This window comes from Budorcas taxicolor, chromosome 2 (assembly GCF_023091745.1).
Source record: "Budorcas taxicolor isolate Tak-1 chromosome 2, Takin1.1, whole genome shotgun sequence".
Taxonomy (NCBI): domain Eukaryota; kingdom Metazoa; phylum Chordata; class Mammalia; order Artiodactyla; family Bovidae; genus Budorcas; species Budorcas taxicolor.
The window spans coordinates 136,070,646-136,090,536 of NC_068911.1; the positions used below are offsets into that span (position 1 = coordinate 136,070,646).

The 19,891-nt window shown below is 36.2% G+C and overlaps 1 protein-coding gene across 1 annotated transcript in view; it reads left to right on the top strand.

The window, feature by feature from the left end:
* Positions 1–19,891, top strand: part of ABI2 (abl interactor 2) — a 100,568-nt gene that overhangs the window by 56,236 nt on the left and 24,441 nt on the right. The window contains exons 3-8 of the mRNA XM_052635461.1: positions 2,503–2,679; positions 4,178–4,195; positions 13,634–13,731; positions 16,776–16,922; positions 17,662–17,786; positions 18,773–18,955. Of these exons, the coding sequence (XP_052491421.1) occupies positions 2,503–2,679; positions 4,178–4,195; positions 13,634–13,731; positions 16,776–16,922; positions 17,662–17,786; positions 18,773–18,955 (748 nt within the window). The remainder of the gene's footprint in view (positions 1–2,502; positions 2,680–4,177; positions 4,196–13,633; positions 13,732–16,775; positions 16,923–17,661; positions 17,787–18,772; positions 18,956–19,891) is intronic.

A 19,891-nucleotide genomic window follows, 5' to 3' on the forward strand; every position in this document is an offset into this window, starting at 1 on the left:
ATTATGTTTTAAAATATGCCGTCAAGTTTAATGAGAATTAACATAAGAAACAACAAAGAACATTTTTCTCACATTTCCTTCAACTAGTTCCTTTAAGAGTTTAGTGCTGGGCAAATGGTCACTTTCCTAATGAAGGGCTATGCATTTCCTTGTAACTGATTTCTGTTTTGCCTTCTCTAGGAATCTAAACTAAGAGCCTAATTTTATGCCCCATTATAGCAGCTATCCATTATTTAGGATTATTCATGAAAGTTCTTTGATCATTTCTTTTGCCATATTGGTTTTCCTTTTATGCTTCTTGTAATGGTTTATACAGCTTTGGGCTGTGTGTTTATGTGTACATAAAGAGAATAGATAAGTAATATGTAAGTACCTACAGTCCCTAGGTATAGTCTAATTGTTTTCATTCTTTTTAGAGTCTCAGTTTTTTCAAAGAATGTAAAATACGTGTTTGTTACAAAATATAACTATATATTAGTGCAAATAAGAAGTGAAATGTTACCCCCCTCTTCATTCTCTGGAGACATATTGATATTTCTAGCAGGAAAAATTGAAATTGAAGTTCCAGTTTGCCTCAAACTTAGAATTCTGTTATCATTGGTTAGGTTTACATTCTTATATTTTCATTTCTGGGTGAGATAATTATATTTTTAAAAATTAAGCAGAATGAAAACAATGTTGAAAGGATTACATTCTCTAATAAATTTTCTTTATTGATATGATAGAGACCAGTTATATACAAAAAATAAGGGTCATATTTTGTGTAGTTTATTTTGAAGTATACTTGACAAATATAAAGTTTTCCCAGCTCATATTTTTAATAATTTCAGAATTATCCTTTAGAAATTATTCAAAGTAAATGTGATTAATTTCTGTTTTTTCTGAATCTAAAAATAAATAAATCCCAATATTGTCACTAATACACAAACTTCTTTCTTCTATTACAGCTCCCCCAACCAATGTAAAAGGAAAACAGATTTTATAACTTATCTAATGTGCACAGAAAAAGTTCAAAGCTTATTTTGGTCTTAAAATGAAATACTTATAATGCTAAGGTCTCTCCTACCTTTGCCAATATTTGATCTGATGGTTCACTTAGGTATTTATTAGTTATGCACTTTAAGAGTCTGTTGCCGTTAAAATCTCTTGGTTGAAATAAGAGGCTTCAGATTTGTTTCAGGTTTCCTTTAGACTTTATGTAGTTTAGAAGGATAAGTAATCAGTGTTCAGATTTCCTAAAGTTGTATTTAATATTGTCATAATGTCCTAATATGACATAATAATGTCATAATATTGTCTTTCATTTTCATTTCTGTGTTACTACCTGGCTATTCTTTAAGAAAGGGTTAATTGAAGTAGGTTTGGGGAAGAATCAGCAATAATTCCTGCTTAAGCCATGAATGGTGGCAAGAGATGTGAACAATTTAGTGAAGTATGTTTGAAACTTTTAAAATTGAAACCCACAGTTAAAAATATATCTTATATTCCATCCGTACACACTTTAATGTATGTATTTATGTACATAACAAATACTTTAAGAAAAAAGTACCTTACAGTGTGTATGTTGTCTGATAGTTCTGTTCTTTTTGATTTAAAATAATTGCTGCTCATTATCTCACTAAATTGCAACTTGCAATTTGAAACATGCTGTTTTAGTGTATTAATTGCCTGTGCTTACGGAGAAATTCACCCTCTATTAGCAAATGGAAAATAGAGTAAAAACACATTGTTGTTATGTACTAAATTATAGCCTGTTTTGAGCATTTAATAAAATAATGAAAATATTTTACTAGCATTTTATCATGATAAAATATAAGCAACTTTACCTCAGTACACTCGTTTCTTTGTAAAAGATGACTTATATTAACATTGTATTTATATTTTAGGCCTTTTTAAATAAAAAGCTATTTAAACACTAAAAGAAGTTATACTAATAGGTTATCTTTAAATGTTACCAGATTACTTGCTGGTACTTTCTTAATTAGGCTAAATCTTAATAGAGAAGGAGAAAACTAGCATGCTTTAACCTGGAGGTTGTTAAGCTTTTCCTGTAAAGGGTCAGCTAATGAATGTTTTATGCTTTGCAGGTCATAAGGTCTCTGTTGCAGCGTTTACCTCTGCCGTTGTTTTGTGAAAATATTTAAGCAGGTAGAATGACTGGTATTGCAGTAAAATTGTTTATGGAAACAGATATTTGAATTCTATATAATCACATGTCAAGATCTTATTTTTCTTTTCACTTCTTTTAACCATTAAAAAATGTAAACACCACTCTTGGTTTTTCGGCTATAAAAAGATGGGCGATGGGCCAGATCTGTTTTGTCTGCCAGGATTTCCCAACTCTTCTTTCAGCCTGAAAATGGAGAAAGTCAGTGTTGGTCCCAAAAGGAGAAATTCGTGATTGCAGTTAAGAATATGAATAATGATGTTAAATCTCTACGTATTTATGTTTTTATTTTTCTGGCTATCAGGGCTATACATTTTTGTGTTTATGTTTTGTAGACCGTTGATATTCATAAAGAGAAAGTTGCAAGAAGAGAAATTGGTATTTTGACTACCAATAAAAACACTTCAAGGACACATAAGATTATTGCTCCAGCCAACCTTGAACGACCAGTTCGATATATTAGAAAACCTATCGACTATACAATTCTAGATGATATTGGACATGGAGTAAAGGTAAGCATAAGTTCTGTCAAACTTAAAAAAAAAATAGCCCATGATAGAACTAACTCTTTAGAAAATTAAATGCTTATCTTTTCTTTCCAGAGGATCATTCTTGGCCTAGTTGTAGTTCTGAAGATTTCTTACCACTAATAACTGTGTTATCTTTCTTTTTAGTGCTGGGTTCTCAAGTTTTAAACAGTCGTCTTTGAGTGAATTGCATTTGCTTAATCAGTTGTGAATATACCTCATGTACATCTGGAAATAAATGTAGTATTATATTTTAAATCCTTTAATGATTTAATGTGACTATTAAATATTATTCAGTATGTTAGTAAAGTATTTGCTTTATCTCAAAAATATCAGCAAATTTCTGGCATTAGTTTTCAGAAAGAATATATGTAAACATGTACTTTGAATTTTTCTAGAAGAAATTTATTTCAACATTTTGGGTGAGGATAATGTAGATAAAAGTAGTAAGTTAATTTAGTATTTCCACTGCTTTTCAGTGTATAGCCATTATATATTTTGGCTTTTAAAATGTATTTAGGTGCCTGCTATGTACATAAAGTACAGTAATCACAACTGATAAACTTACAACTTTCATTTAAATTGATACTTGTACTTAAGAAACTGTTCAGAGCTTCAGCTAAGTATTAGTTTATTTAAAGTTTGTGTCTCCTCAGTGATTTGAAAGACAATAACTTTTCTGAGCAACTATGTATATGCCTGTAAGTGAAACCATACAGTTCATGCAGTTGATTTATATGTGCAAATTTAGAAAATAAATCCCACACAAGGATGGCTAGAAATCAGTTAAATCTAAATTGAATGTAGATCTAGGTAAGAGAATATATACAGTGTAAATTTAAAACAAAAAAATTTTTCTCAAAGTTTTGAATCAAGCACTGTCATCTGAAATTTAATATTTAATATCATAATGAACACCTAATACATTTAGATTGCAGTACAAATTAGAGCATTTTAAAATAGGATGCGTAATTGGATGGATAACTGAAATTTATTCTAACTTGGGAAAATTTTTTGAGGCTAACAACTGCTAATAGAAAATTTTAGGATCCTTTCAGAATTTAATGGCAAAAAGACACTTAAAATATAAAACATCATATTTGTACTTGCCTACTTATGTAATAATAAAAAGGTTATCCCCCTAACTCTTACTTAATTCTCCAGTAATTGTTCTTTAGGAACTCTGTAATCACTTTGATTTTTCTGGACTTTTAATGTTTAGGGGTCACTAATTTGAAGAAATCAGGAATAAAATTGTTTTTAAATAAAGGTGTCTTATATAATTTCATCCAAAAACTCCCGTTCATGACACATTCTGCTTTAACCACTCTTTCTATGATCTACTGAAACATTATTTTTTAATGCTGAATGCTTAACTGTTTTTTCTTTGTTTTTTCCTTTCTCTTCCCATCCTGAAGTTCCAACTAACCTTTCAATGCTTTTTTCCCCTTACCTCTTTTATTTGCTCCATTTATGCATTAAGTGGTTGCTTAGATTTAAGGTAAGAGATTCCAGGGCTGGATTTCCATTCTTTGTTCTTATGTAGACTATTACATATGGGGAGTGAAGAGATACTTGGCACTTGGCCTTTTAAAACCAAGAAATAATTCCTTTTTCTTATTTTTGTCATGAAACTTTGTGTGTCTTTACGTTCCACGAGGGCAAATGTTTTTGACTGTTTTGTTCATTGCCCTATCCCGTGTGCCTAGGATAGTGCCTGACACACATTAGATACTTAGTAAATATTTGTTGAATAAGTGATTATTTTGCAATGTTGATCTATTTTATGAAACTGAAATGTAAGTTACCCTATCATAAAATGTCATTATGAAATAAAATTAGCTGGATTTTTGTAAGTGGAGACATTTTGTTATGGATTGGAGGGCTGCTAATGTGCTTTGTTTAACCCTCCCCCTGTGTAATACCTTTTTATTCTATAAATGGTGTGCTTGATCATACACCTTATGGCCACTATGTCATTATCTCTTGACTCAATCACTTTAAAAAAAAAATGGAAAATTGGAAAATATTCAGTGTTATGGGTGTTTTTTAAGTTGCAGTATCATATATCTTGGAAAAAAATTAGCATTTTTATTCAAATTGCTTATAAATTATATATTTCAGTATAACCCACTTTAAGAGGTTTCAAGCTGAGTAGTATTACATGTAAAACATCAAAAGCTCATGATGGTGTTTAACAAAATACAAGTTAAGAACTGGAGATAATCGCCTTTTTTTTTACTTGTTTCAGTAACATTGGAGGGAAAACTGAGAAAAGATGTTCAAGAGTAAACAAGGAGCCTGTCAGATAGAGTGATCCTAAAATTGTCACCAAACTGAAAGTGCATTTCCTTTTTTTAACTTTTTTTCTTAGCTGAATTCTGTGATTCCTTTTCTCACACACACACGCATATATATATATATATTCTTAACCATTCTTACCATATATTGTGCTGTTGGCCGTGTCTTCAGTGTAGCAAGTGGTAACAAGAAGATGACTGAGACCTGAGTCCTTTGCTACTAACCACAGCTGTAGAAAGTGAAACAGCTCATGGTAGAGAGATGTGACCAGAGGAGCCCAGGCAGATGTACTTCATGTGAGTGAGTGAGGCATGTGGAATTGCAAGGAGAGATTCCTTTGCATAAAAGAGGTAGAAATAGACCCAAAGTAGTGTTTGTGGCTTCCTCAGCTTTTTCTGTGTTCCAGTTTCGGCTATTGATAATGAACCTCCAAAGTGATAGAAGTGTGCAGAAAATTCAACTAAAGGAAAAACAAAACAATGGGCCTGTTCTTTCCCCTTCAAGTTTAGACCATCTTGCCTAAAGAACTGCCCCTGGCTCATTTCCTCTAAACCCGACTATGATTCCTTCTTGACCTTTCTGGGTTCAGGATCCTGTTCTGTATGAGAGAGAGGCCAGAGTCAGTGGAAAATGAGAGGTTCCTAGGAAGAAAGATCCAATAAGGAAACATCACACTTGGAGAAGATTCCTTAACATCTTTGCTCTTTGCAACGAAAAACCCCACTCCCTAGGATTGTGGGTCCATGCCGTTGTTTCTGCTCTGTTGGGTAGGGGTGGCCAGGGTAAGGAGTGTAGCCTGGATTCATCCTAGAAGCTAGAATGTGACAGTCCTCTGTCTTTCCTTTCTTCCTATCCTTCATTGTAAGTGTGTCTGTCTCCTCTATAAACTTGTAGCACATAGTGAATCATTTTGGGTGAACCAAAGCAAAGTAGAATGAAAAAAACCATTCCTCATATAGCAAGTTGTTACTTTTTATGCTGGTAGAAAAAAAGTGAGTGGCTTCAGAAGGTTGATTAATGGAATAATCGAATGTAGTAAGATAGAAAATAGAATTTAAAAATGTTGAAGTTGGAAGGAACTTGCAAATAGTAAACTAGTCGAGTGGTTTTCCAGCTGAGATTTTGGAGACCCATGGTTGACATCAGGTGCCCTATAAGTCTCTTGATTCTTGGTTTCCTCCTCAGCTTATCGTGAGCTCCGTCTTTGCTCCCAGTCTTGTCAGACTTGATGGCTTTTAAATACACTCTTACCAGATACCATCTTTGGGACCAGACACATGGGATGTGACTCAAAAGAGACCTCCGTGCTTAAAAGTTGAATTTTTAACCTTTTGTGCATCACATCCTGGTTGTGTTTAACAGTTCTTCTCTGGTGAAATTTAGGTTTATTTCCTTCAGTCAAATAAGAATAAATTGTAGGATTTAACTCACAAGACCTTTGAAAGCAGTGGGTAATATTTTTATAGCAAGAGGCATAAAAAGTCGATGGTAGAGTGCCATATTGGAAGTATTTTAACATGTACCTGAGGCCATATAAAAGTGGCATGTACCTTGAGCTGGGGTATCCTTTCCCCACTCTTTATTTTAATATTTAAGACTTTTAAGATCTTGTTACTGATGTATTTGAAATAGATTTTTCTGATGAGAAGTGGAAAAGTTGTCCACTACTGAAACTACGCTTAAGTACTTTTAAAATAAGTGTGTTTATTTCAGTCAAAAATAGTAAAGGCTTCTGATCTGTTAATGTAGCTTTTCAGTTGAACGTTGTGCAAGCAGATTCTTAGTGATTAACAAGGAGGGCTTGGAAGTCTCCTTTACGTTTAACACATGAAGAATATAACACTTTGGGAAAGTTTTGCTTGGGATCTTGAAGATTCATAACTTAACTCTGTAAAATATTATTTAACCTTTTCACTTTGAGTGTCATCTTGTGTGTATCATTATCTGCAGAAAATTGCCCCTCACATATCTAGGTTTTGGGTACAGCTGCGAATTCATTGTTAAGCATTTATTTGACACACTTGGAAGAAAAACACCACAATAGCAACACCTTTTGGGGGAATCATCTGTGTTTGCTTCTTTGTTCCAGGCTTGAGCCACCAATTCTGTCTTGGAAAAAGCCAGTTGTTGGAAAATTGTTTCAAAAATTAAGCAGAAATTTATCCATCTTTATTCTTCTTTTCTTTTTTATCTGTTCTTCCCTCCTTATTCCTAATCTCTTATTCATTATCTCTGTAGTTCAGTTCACTTGCTCAGGCATGTTTGAATCCTTGTGACCCTATGGACTGCAGCACATCAGGCCTCCCTGTCCATCACCAATTCCTGGAGTTTACTCAAACTCATGTCCATTGAGTCGGTGATGCCATTCAACCATCTCATCCTCTGTGTTCCCTTCTTCTCCCACCTTCAATCTTTCCCAGCATCAGGGTCTTTCCAAATGAGTCAGGTCTTTGCATCAGGTGGTCAGAGTATTGGAGTTTCAACTTTAGCATCAGTCCTTCCAATGTATATTCAGGACTGATTTCCTTTAGGATTGACTGGTTGGATCTCCTTGCTGTCCAAGGGACTCTCAAGAGTCTTCTCCAACACCACAGTTCAAAAGCATCAATTCTTCAGCACTTTATAGTCCAACTCTCAGGTCGACTACTACATGACTATAGTATACACGACTACTGGAAAAACCGTAGCTTTGACGAGACAGACCTTTGTTGGCAACGTCTCTGCTTTGTAATATACTGTCTAGGTTGGTCATAACTTTTCTTCCAAGGGGCAAGCGTCTTTTAATTTCATGGCTGCAGTCACCATCTGCAGTAATTTTGGAGCCCTAAAAAATGAAGTCTGTCACTGTTTCCACTGTTTCCTCATCTATTTGCCATGAAGTGATGGGACCAGTTGCCATGATCATAGTTTTCTCAATGTTGAGTTTTAAGCCAACTTTTTCACTCTCCTCTTTCACTTTCATCAAGAGACTTTAGTTCTTCGCTTTCTGCCATAAGTGTGGTGTCATCTGCATATCTGAGGTTATTGATATTCCAGCTTGTGCTTCATCCAGTCCAGTGTTTCTCATGATGTACTCTGCATTTAAGTTAAATAAGCAGGATGACAATATACAGCCTTGACGTACTCCTTTCGCGATTTGGAACCAGTCTGTTGTTCCATGTCCAGTTCTAACTGTTGCTTCCCGACCTGCATACAGATTTTCAGGAGGCAGGTCAGGTGGTCTGGTATTCCCATCTCTTTCAGGATTTTCCAGTTTATTGTGATCCACACAGTCAAAGGCTTTGGCATAGTCAATAAAGCAGAAATAAATGTTTTTCTGGAACTCTCTTGCTTTTTTGATGACACAATGGATGTTGGCAGTTTGATCTCTGGTTTCTCTGCCTTTTCTAAATCCAGCTTAAACATCTGGAAGTTCATGGTTCATCTACTGTTGAAGCCTGGCTTAGAGACTTTTGAGCATTACTTTGCTAGCTCACATCTCATATGAGTGACATGAGTGCAATTGTGTGGTAGTTTGAGCATTCTTTGGCATTGCCTTTCTTTGGGATTGGAATGAAAACTGACCTTCACCAGTCCTGTGGCCACTGCTGAGTTTTTCAAATTTGCTGGCATGTTGAGTGCAACACTTTCACAGCATCATTTTTTAGGATTTGAAATAGCTCAAGTGGAATTCCATTACTTCCACTAGCTTTGTTCATAGTGATGCTAAGGCCCACTTGACTTTGCAATCCAGGATGTCTGGCTCTAGGTGAATGATCCCACATCGTGATTATCTGGGTCGTGGAGATCTTTTTTATATAGTTCTTCTGTGTATTTTTGTCACCTGTTCTTAATATCTTCTGCTTTTGTTAGGTCCATACCATTTCTGTCCTTTATTGTCCCTATATTTGCATGAAAAGTTCCCTTGGTATCTCTGAGAGATTTTTACTCTTTTCCATTCTATTGTTTTCCTCTATTTCTTTGTATTGATCACTGAGGAAGGCTTTCTCATCTCTCCTTACTATTCTTTGAAACTCTGCATCAAATGGGTATGTCTTTCTTTTTCTCCTTTGCCTTTAGCTTCTCTGCTTTTCTCAGCTATTTGTAAGGCCTCGTCAGATAACCATTTTGTCTTTTTGTGTTTTCTTTTCTTGGGAATGGTCTTGATCACTGCCTCCTGTACAATGTCATGAACCTCCATCCATAGTTCTCAGGCACTCTATCAGATCTAATCCCTTGAATCTATTTGTTACTTCCACTGTATAATCGAAAGGGATTTGATTTAAGTCATACCTGAATGGTCTAGTGGTTTTCCCTACTTTTCTCTGTAGTGGATTATGTTAAAAACTCTTGTTACCTTAGGCTTTTTGTCTTCCTGTCTTACTAAAAATTTTACCTTTCCCTTGAAGCTACACTTGAATTCCTGATTTCAGTTTTGATTTCCCTCAGAGAATCTCCTGTTCCTTTTCCTGTTGGCTCAGAGAATTGAAATAAAAACATATATCCTCTGAGGAGAGGGATAGAGGTCTCTAGGAAGCCAAAAATTATGCACTGGATGGCACTGCTGGGGACACACTGGACACGGGCTGAGGCCTTCAGGTGTTTGCCCACAGCTTCTGCCCATCCTTGCGTCGCCACCTCCAGACACAAACTATACATACTCCTCCTCTTCTCTTAGTGTGTTCAAATTTTGCTCTTTTGAAAACTTGGTAACACTCCAACTCAGATTTTTCTCTATAAAACCTTCTGTTAGGTAATTCTTCTCACATCGATACTTCTTTTTTGGAGATTTCTGTATTATTTGTAGAAATTACTTTTTGTTTTAAGCAGAGTGTCTTAGTTATTCTAAAATAAGTTCCTTGAAAGCAGAGAAATCATTTTATAGACCTTTGTCTCCCCTTATTTTTCTTATTCTTTTATTCTTGTGTCTAGAGTTCTGGTGGTTGGTGGTTTAAATGAGCGATATACCACAGGTGTCATTTTAGAATGTGTCTCCCACTATTGCAGCAAGTTATCCATTCCTGGGAGATTTCTTCCTAACAGAGGTGATACGCTCTATGAACTAAAGATACAAAGATACTTTGTGAACTCTAGTATTTTTTAAAGAGCCTTTATGGGGTACTGGAAAGCACCGAGATTTGTAATGAGCATTATATATGATATGCATGATGTTATATATCAAGGTTCAAGGAGGTGCTGCTGCTGCTAAGTCGCTTCAGTCGTGTCTGACTCTGTGCGACCCCACAGACGGCAGCCCACCAGGCTCCCCCCTCCCCGGGATTCTCCAGGCAAGAACACTGGAGTGAGTTGCCATTTCCTTCTCCAATGCATGAAAGTGAAAAGTCAAAGTGAAGTCACTCAGTTGTGTCCGACTCCTAGCGACCCCGTGGACTGCAGCCCACCAGGCTCCTCCGTCCGTGGGATTTTCCAGGCAAGAGTACTGGAATGGGGTGCAAGGAGGTACTGCATATGCCAAAAAAGCATAGGGCAGGAAAGACAGGAGCACTTTAGAAGCGGTATTAAGGTATAATGACTGGCCTGACGGTTGGTGCTAGTTGTGGTCTCCGAAGTTTGGAGACCAGAGAAGACCTCTCTGGTCCTAGAGGAACTGCTCTTATTCTTGGTATTGCCTGCGTTTCTTAGTCCAGGCTGGTGGGAAAGTATTTGAGCTTGGCCATGCATAACCTTTGTCACCTAAATGAAATATTTCTTCTGTTCTTGAGTGTTTCTTTCTGGCAGGAAAAGAAAAAAAGACTTTTCCTGCTGTTTCTCCATGTGCCTAATACCTATGTCACTCAGCTCTCAGTGATGACTTTTTCCCTTTGTGGCATCAGAAAATCCCCACATTAATTGAATTATTGTTGGAATCAGCCACCAAAGTTTCATTCCAGTTCCCAAGTAAAACTTTGGAGAGAATGATGAGCACTGCTGTTCATGATTCAGGACCTCTAACTACACACTTATGTGCCAGATGATAGTGTGCCTGGGTGCTTTTTAAAGTTTCACGTGGAATTGCTGCTATGAATGGCGCAGTGTTGCTTTGTTTCCTTTGTCCTGAGTTCGCGGTGTGTGCTGTCTCTCTAGCTCTCCTTCACCACACTCACAGTTAGCCTTGTGTTTTGCTCCTTGTCTGGAACCATTGGGTTGCCGTATAACTTCCCTCAAAGTAGTTTTTAGAACCATGATAACTATCCCATAAATATTTTTTTTACCAAATTAGTTTAGTTGTGAAATAGTTTAATTTTAATTATAATATAGATTTCACCTATGAAAATTGTTTTGTTTGGCAATTTTTCTTTTTTTTGTTTGTTTGTTTTCCTCAAATTAGACGGCAGTATTTATACTCTGCATAGCATATTCATTGTTTTACTTTTTGTATGAAAGCATTTTCCTCTAAGGAAAACTACCTTGAAGAAATACTGAGTTCTCTTTTAGCTTTTAATACAAAGGTAGTACAGAACTACATATTAGTTGGACATTCCATAGGGACTCTGGTTTTTTTAAAGTGAAAATTACTCATGCAAATCCTGTTTACCAAAGAAATAAAACCATTTGATGATTCTACAGGTCAAAAATGTATCAAATTTTATGTATGGAATTGCCCACTATGCTTCAATTTGTAGATTGTTTATTTGATATTATTTTTTGGATAGATTTCAAGATTTGTAGAGAAGATACTGCAATTTAAATGGAACACCTTACATACCAAAACCTTAAACAAATTAAAGTTGGAAAGCTGTTTCAAATATTGTAGCTATTCCATGTATAGAATAAAATTCTGTCTTATCCTTTTCTGTCCTTGCTCCTTTTCCTCCCTATTTCTAGCAAATTGATGTAGTTTAGTGTTTGGCTCACCTACTTCTCCTTCATCACTTAAAGTGACCTTGGGTTTTATGTTATTTAAGGTTGAGCTTAAAGGACTTTGGTTACTACTTTTAAAAATCTCCTGGTATCATGAATTAAGATATACGGTTTTTAAAGCTATTGGTTATTTGTCATACTAGTCCTAAAAATTTGCCCCAATGTGGATTAATTTTTTAAAAACTTCTTCTGGCACTTTAAAGATATGATCAGTATACCCTCTGCTTATTAATGAGGGGGAGAACACAGATAAGTTAATTTTTATTCTTCCGTGATAACCAGTTTGTTTTGTATTTGTTGTTTAAAAGTAATAACAAAGGAGTACAGAAAAATGCATAGCCTTAAAAATATTGCTATTTCAAAGGTATCATTTGTCATTAAAGATTGTTTTAACATCACACACAACTTGTTCACTGGGCTATTCATTTTGAAGAGTTTGTTTCTTAATATATTTTTTCTTGCCTGTTCAGATAACAAGCAGTATTTTAGGATTTTAAAATATTCCATTTAAGACAGAGTTAATTTTGACAGCCTCAATATTCCGTATGTAATTATGATGTTTTCTTAAATTTTGTATTTTAAAATTATAATTATAAATGTATTCTGATTTCAAAAGTATAATGTCTTACAGTTTCATTTTATAAGTATAATTTGAATACTCTGGACATACTTAGAGTGGAAAAGTTAAGATCCTCTTTTGAAGTGTTTGGCAGTCCAGAATATTAGGAGCTTTAAAATAGGGTCAGGCATGAACACACATGGTGAACATTATTAACTCTAACCCATTGGTAATCTCAAACAACTTGAGATTGCATTTGAACTATATTCATGGGTGACTTCTCTTAATGCCTTAAGATACCCAGATTTCTAGGGCTTTCTGTGTAAGTGCTCACTTCATCCGTTGGTGGCATCCTCTTCTGGTAGCAACCCACACTTGTTCCCAGGTCACCCAACTTTCCCACACTTGGGTTTTCAACCAGGGATAGAATAGTGAGGAACACAGCTTAGCTCTGTGTTCTTAGCTCTTAGGATTGTGTTGCATCTTTCTCATGCCTAAATTAATCTTCATTTTGGGCCTGAGTGGGTTTAATTCCTTCCCATTGGAACTAGGACATTGCCAGTGGCCACTGTACCACTCACAGTTGAATGGTATACCTCAGCCTTTCTGGTTCAGATGTTTAGGAACATGCCTTAACTTCTGGCAGTTCTCAGGTAGGTGATTCCTTCATAAAAGAACATTAATGAAATCTGAATTGTAAGGCTGATCCACAATTTATAAAAAGGAAATTTTCTCTGTATGATTTAATTTTATATAATATTCTCTACTTACAGAGGATCAAAACTAAAGTTGCATACTTTTGGGGGAAAACATGTATTTTGTTTTCTTATGATAAGCTTGCTATTTAAAAAACAAGGAATTGCTTAAAGGCATTGTTGTTTCTGATTGAGTTACTCTTATTAAAACTGAAATTTTTATAGTTAACCTATTTAATTTCAACTGAATATAGTATCAAACAGTCTAACCAGTGATCTGTTGGTGTGATGAGCTAATGGCAAATATAGTCTTTGCATACACGTTTATAATCATCTGAAAATCTCATGTTAGGAGGAGTCCTTTGAGTACAACTGTAGAATGATAGTAGAGTAGAAATTGCATATGAAATGCATGGCCTCTAATTTTTTTTTTCCTATTTAAACCTTCCCCTCCTTTGTTAAATAGCATAATGTTATTTCCCGAAAGTGGAATTTTGTTTCACTGCATTCAGATTAAATTGAGTTTTCCTCAAAATTTTTTTAGGTGAGTACCCAGAATATGAAGATGGGTGGGCTGCCGCGTACAACACCTCCAACACAGAAGCCCCCCAGCCCCCCTATGTCAGGCAAAGGGACACTTGGGTGAGTATGTAACTAAGTAGTAATCACAAACCGTTTCATGTACTGTGTGTAAACTAAACACTATATATATGTTTAAACTATTTTTAAATATTTGAAAAGAGAATATTTTCTTCCTAAGATTATCCATTTTGTGTGTAACTTTCCCAAAAGGAAAACATCTTTTATACTTTAAATTATACCTGGGAAACATGTCTCTACTTTAAAAATATTCTGTTTAGAAATTATTTTTCTAATAAATTTTAAATTTGAGGTAAAATCCTAGCCTAAGTTCATGGCTTATTATAAATTGCACTCTAATTCCTATTTTCAGAAACATTTTAGTCTTTTCTGTAATTGAGTCTTACTCTGACTAGTCATCTGAAGAAAATACTGTACAGATGATAGAATTCTATATATCTTGTTTTTTTATGAGAAATTATGAGCTTTCATTCAGTCTACAGACTGGGGCTGCAGATTTGACATAAATAGTCAATTAACAGAAAAGCTTGACCTTGTTTCTTTTATAGCATCTTAATACAGAAACTTGGTTTATCATGATCAAGGTTTGTGATCAGTTGGGCATAATATTGCCCAGAAGTTGGGTGACTAAAATCCTGGTCCTGCTCTGCTCCTGTTGTGTGGTCTTGCATAGTAAGCCTCTGAGCAATTCAGTTTTTTCATCTGTAAAAGGGGGTAATATTTGTCCTCTGTCAACTTTTCAGGGTCATTGTACCATGAATTGGATTTTTTTAAAAAAATATATAAGACAAAGACAAAATGCCTTTATTACCATTGGCTTTGTGATATATGCTTAAAAGTTTTTCATTGGAAATCTTGTTTTTTGGCCCCCTCACCAAAAAGCAAACAAGAAAACCAGACCAAAAGACCCAGCAACCTAATCAGTCAAAGAAAGATAATGTGGAAGGAGGAATTAAAGTTAGGGCAGTGGAAAACAAAAGGATAAAATCAGATTTCTGGCCAGAAATAGGGTGATTTTATTTGGGGAGGACAAAAAAAATTCTGCTTCGGTTAGAAAGGAAAGCTCTACTAGCTTAGATAAGATTTAAGCTTCAGAGTAGAACGTGGATGTCATGGTATGTCATAATTGTACAGGGTAAGAATAGAGATCAGGTCAAGAGGGAGTATTTGTTTTATTTTCCTGCGAAATGTCTACATTTCTGTCACGTATAGTTTCTAATGGATTTTATTAGGTTTTGAATCAAGAATGTTAGCAAGATAATCCTAGTAAAATAAAAATTTCCATTGCTCCCAAATTTTAAAGATTTACTTACATACTAGTATTTGTTTTCCCTGTGTATCAGCAAGGGCTCTGCAGGATTCCTGAAGGCCAGAGTGGCCGAGCACCACTAGCTATTTGATGGTCACAGCCTGGCTTCTTCACAGTCTTGGCTCAGCCACCATATTTTGTCCTCTCTCCCTAGTTTTTTACCTTATTTTTATCATTGTCTTCACTGTATGGCCTTCCCTGGTGGCTCAGCTGGTAAAGAATCCGCCTGCAATGAGGGAGACCTGGGTTCATTCCCTGCATTGGGAAGATCCCCTGGAGAAGGGAAAGGCTACCCACTCCAAGTATTCTGGCCTGGAGAATTCCGTGGTCTTTATATATATAGTCCATGGGGTCGCAAAGAGTCGGACACAACTGAGCAACTTTCACTTCACTGTGTAGTTTTTAGTCAGCAAGGTTTTTGTTCTGTTTTCTTGGATGACACAGAGCACTTTTATTGTCTGGGGAAAATTGTTTGGAAATCCATCAGTTTCCTATTTCATGGTGTTTTATGTGTACATCATAATTTCAGAGATGCCGTAACTTCTTTATAGCTTCTTTATAACTTCTTTAAATTCAAGGCCCTGACATTCCTTTTTGTTTTTTTGACCCAATATCTTATCTAGTGCCCCTTATTTATTTCTAATACCATGTATGTTTGTTTATGCAAGAGGATTTTGAGAGTAGCAGAGTAGACAGGGTCATTGCAGAGTAACCTCATCCAGAATCAACGAGCGGAAACTGGAGTGGATGAGAGAGAATAATATTTAAAGGAACCTTGGGAGCTTTTGAGGAAGTGAATTATTGAGAAATGTAGAAGTCAGGTGAGCATCATCATTTTAGGGGAAAAAAGCTCTTTAATGTTCATATCTTGAGATCCAGTTAAAGATCAGAATCTCATCTACATAATATCAATTTCATGTCAGCTGAGTATTAATCATTGTCATCATGATGGAAACTTAAAGATGAGAATTAACTTAATAATTCCTAGTGTGCCAGTGTGCATCCTATTTCCTATATTTCCTTTCTTGATCTTGTCATTCTTTTAAGAAGAACGTTTGAGTAAAAGAGAAGTATGCTAATGAAATACAGTCTGTTCTGTACTTCAAAGCAAATAAGACAAAGACTTAGGTTATCTGTGTTTTTTCTTCTCTCCCTTTTAAATGTTGAACTCTGAGGAGGGTAAGAGGTAAGAGCGATCATGGTGAAAGGTTAAGGAGGATGTGAAGTGAGAATGGAAGGAGAGGAGATTAAATTATGTATTTCTGTGTGTGGATGTAGTTTTATTTCTATGTACTTATTGCATAGAAAGAGAAATGAATTGTTAATGGTTGCTGTTGATCATCAGTGTGGGGGTTGTAGAGCCAGACTCTGTAGATTTATTTACCCTATCTTTGATCATTTTTGGTTAGGGAGAGAGGGGTGAGGAAGATAGATAGTGCATTTGTGAAGTGCAGTTGGGAGACTTTAATTTGAACTCATCTAAGAAGAGAGTCTGGGAAACATTGGCTTACCTGGGGGAGAAACTTCATGCTCTCAGAATGAATGAACAAAATTAGTTTAGGGAAATGAGGTCAAAGACTAAAAAAAAATAACAATACGCATCAAAGCCCTGATGCTGGAGAAGTGATACTTAAGGGAAGATGGAAATTGGTAGCCGGGTTTTATTAAAACACATTTTACTACCTCTGAGTACAAATTGTATTTCACTACTGGCAACTCTGAATTTATTGTGCCGAGACTTGCTAATCACACGATACATACGCTCTTCTTTTTGTAGGCGGCACTCCCCCTATCGCACACTGGAGCCAGTGCGTCCTCCAGTGGTACCAAATGATTACGTACCTAGCCCAACCCGTAATATGGCTCCCTCGCAGCAGAGCCCTGTGAGGACAGCTTCTGTGAATCAAAGAAATCGAACTTACAGGTATTTTCTCTACCTCAGTGCAAAATGGGATGGTCATAGCACCATTATTTGTTCAGATAACTTCAGCTAAATCTCTCTCATTTTCCAAGCACTAAGTTCTTTTCCTCACACTACTCCCCCAAACCTCATCTGATTCCACCTCTCTCTCCTCATGTTCTTATGCAACTTTGAGCAGCCAGGAAGTTGAAAAAGGACAGACATCTCAAAGTGCAGACTTTTCTGCAAGACTGATAGTTATAGTTGACCTGAAAAAGAAAATCACTGACCAGATACGGGGAATTTCAAGTTGTTTTTTGGTGGTACTTTACAGATGAAAAACCATATGCAATAAACCATTAATATGGCATAATATGTCATGATATCATTACAAGTAAAACTGGACAAATAATTTGTTTAGGAAAACTGTTCTTATTATAAAGCTATTTCTTCAGACAGCCATTAAACTGGAATAAAAGAAAGTAACATTACTTTCATGTGTTGAGCCCCATCATTTATCCCTTATATTTATGGAAAAGTTTTGTTTTTCTCAATTTCTTTAATATATGCTTATTAAAAGGTGGCCAAAACAAGTTTCTTGAACTCAAGTTTTTTCCCTTCCTTTATAAAGAAATTCATCTCTGAAATGGAGGGCTTTAGATTACCATCTAGTAGCTGTGTTCATTTCAGAACATTCTGGAGAATGCTGGTGATGTCTTCCTGTGCACAGATGCTCATGTTTCGGTGGCTCTTCTTTCTGTAGCAGCAGCGGGAGCAGTGGAGGAAGCCACCCGAGCAGCCGGAGCAGCAGTCGGGAGAACAGTGGAAGTGGGAGCGTGGGGGTCCCCATTGCCGTCCCTACTCCCTCTCCTCCCAGTGTCTTTCCAGGTAAGACATGAATCGTGCTTCGTCTTCAGCTGTCCTTTCTGAGTTTGTCCTTTCAGATACTAATTTAATACACTGAGCTTTCTTCATAATCAGGATTTTTTTCTCTTGAAGACTCTGTAAATGTTGAGAAATCTTACTGCATTCTGCTGTTTTTAACCAAATTATTTGTCAGTTTATGTTCACATACTTCTCTGTGGTTTGGTGTTATGTCTTCGGTGCTGTGTCTTGGTTGGCACTTAGAGGTTGCACCTTGGAACGAGTGACATGTTTAACTCCCGCTGGTGTTATAACAGTGCATGCCTTTGGACACAGTGCAGTCTCGGTGTAAGGAATCATTGGTAACAAAGGATCGGGCAGATATAATTTCAACAGTTCAATGTAGTGGACTCTTGGAACTTGAGTTGCTGAAATGCACAGAAAAATGTCCTTGTTTCATCTGAGGACACGGAACTTAGTTTTAAAAACCTGACACAGAAGACATAAAGATGGAAAATTACGTATTTAATTTACTTATAACAAAGAGATAATATCTTAAAAAATCATGAAAAAGAGGTTTGTATTTCTCTAAATTCTTTTTACCTGATTAGATATTTATGTCTGGAATGTTTGTTTTCTGATTTGTATGATTCAGAATGGAATACTGTTATTTTCTAGTGTGTTATGTTTAGCTTTGTATACTATTTACAGAATGTTATGTTAAAAACAACAACATAAAGGGGGCACTTTCTTCCAGTGTGTTGGCTATCAGGTAAAAAGGAATGCTTTTAATGAATTTAAAGATCTGGACATTATCCCTAGCATCTTGAATTACTTGCTGTAAACCTCATAATCCTTTAACATGAGCTTCATTCTTTTTTAACACTCTCTTCTGTTCTTTGGTATTGATCAGCACTGAGTATCTAACACTGAGTTCTCCGGTGCCTGTTCTAATCCCGCCTGATGGAACTGCCTCATTAACGCTGCCTCTCACTCCTCTTTCCCCTCAGCCCCCGCTGGCTCTGCTGGTACTCCACCCCTTCCTGCTACTTCCGCATCTGCCCCCACCCCTCTTGTTCCTGCAACTGTCCCTTCTTCCACTGCCCCAGATGCTGCCGCTGGGGGAGCCCAGACCCTTGCTGATGGCTTCACTTCTCCGACTCCCCCTGTTGTCTCTTCCACTCCCCCTACAGGTGAGTATTGGCCTATTCCTTGCAGGCCGATTCAGTCGTCTGGCTCTGGCTCCTCTTACTTGGAACTCTGGCTTCATGTTTTTCGTCTGTGCTTTGTATAAAAAAAAAAAAAAAATCTGCAGAATAATGTACTAACTAGAAAATGGCACGTGACTGAAGAGTAGAATTTCCTGAGGAAATCAGAGTAAAGTTTCTCATTTTTCTAATGTGCTTGTGCTTAGTAGTTCAGTTGTGTCTGACTCTTTGGCGTGGACTGTAGCCCTGCCAGGTTCCTCTGTCCATGGGATTTCCCAGACGAGAATGCTGGAGCGGGTTGCCATTTCCTTCTCCAAGGGGATCTTCCTAAGCAGGGATTGAACCCACATCCTCCTGCATTGGCAGGTGGATTCTTCACCACGGAAGCACTGGGGAAGCCCAGTTAATTAAGTACATTGTGCTACTACTGTATCTAGGTTTTGAACGTTTTAAATGTTTTAAAACACATTTTTAAAAAATCCATTTTAATTCACCCATTTTGGATGGTATATTATGGCTTAGTTTCTATACTAGCACGTTTTAAGAAAAGCATCCTGTACTGGGGGTATTTAAACCCGAGCTGTCCTTTTGATTTACATACAGCTCTGTTAGGCCACTATAGCTAGTTAAATGTAAAAGTCCTGTTATGCTCGTACATCAGTGGAGTAAGGAATACATCTTGAAATCCGCTGTAGGCCTAGAAAGGACAAATCATCTCCACCTAGAGTCAGCATTATAATTTAATAACAGGTGCTGGTTCCTAGTCTGCACTGAGTCATTATCTATATGAGTGAACAATAAGGTTTTTTTTTTGAACAAAAAGTGTAATTAATGCCTTAATAACAATTTATATAGTTTCTTTAATGTACTGTTTTTGAATCTCCAGATACTTCTCTTTATTAAGGTATAATTTATATACAG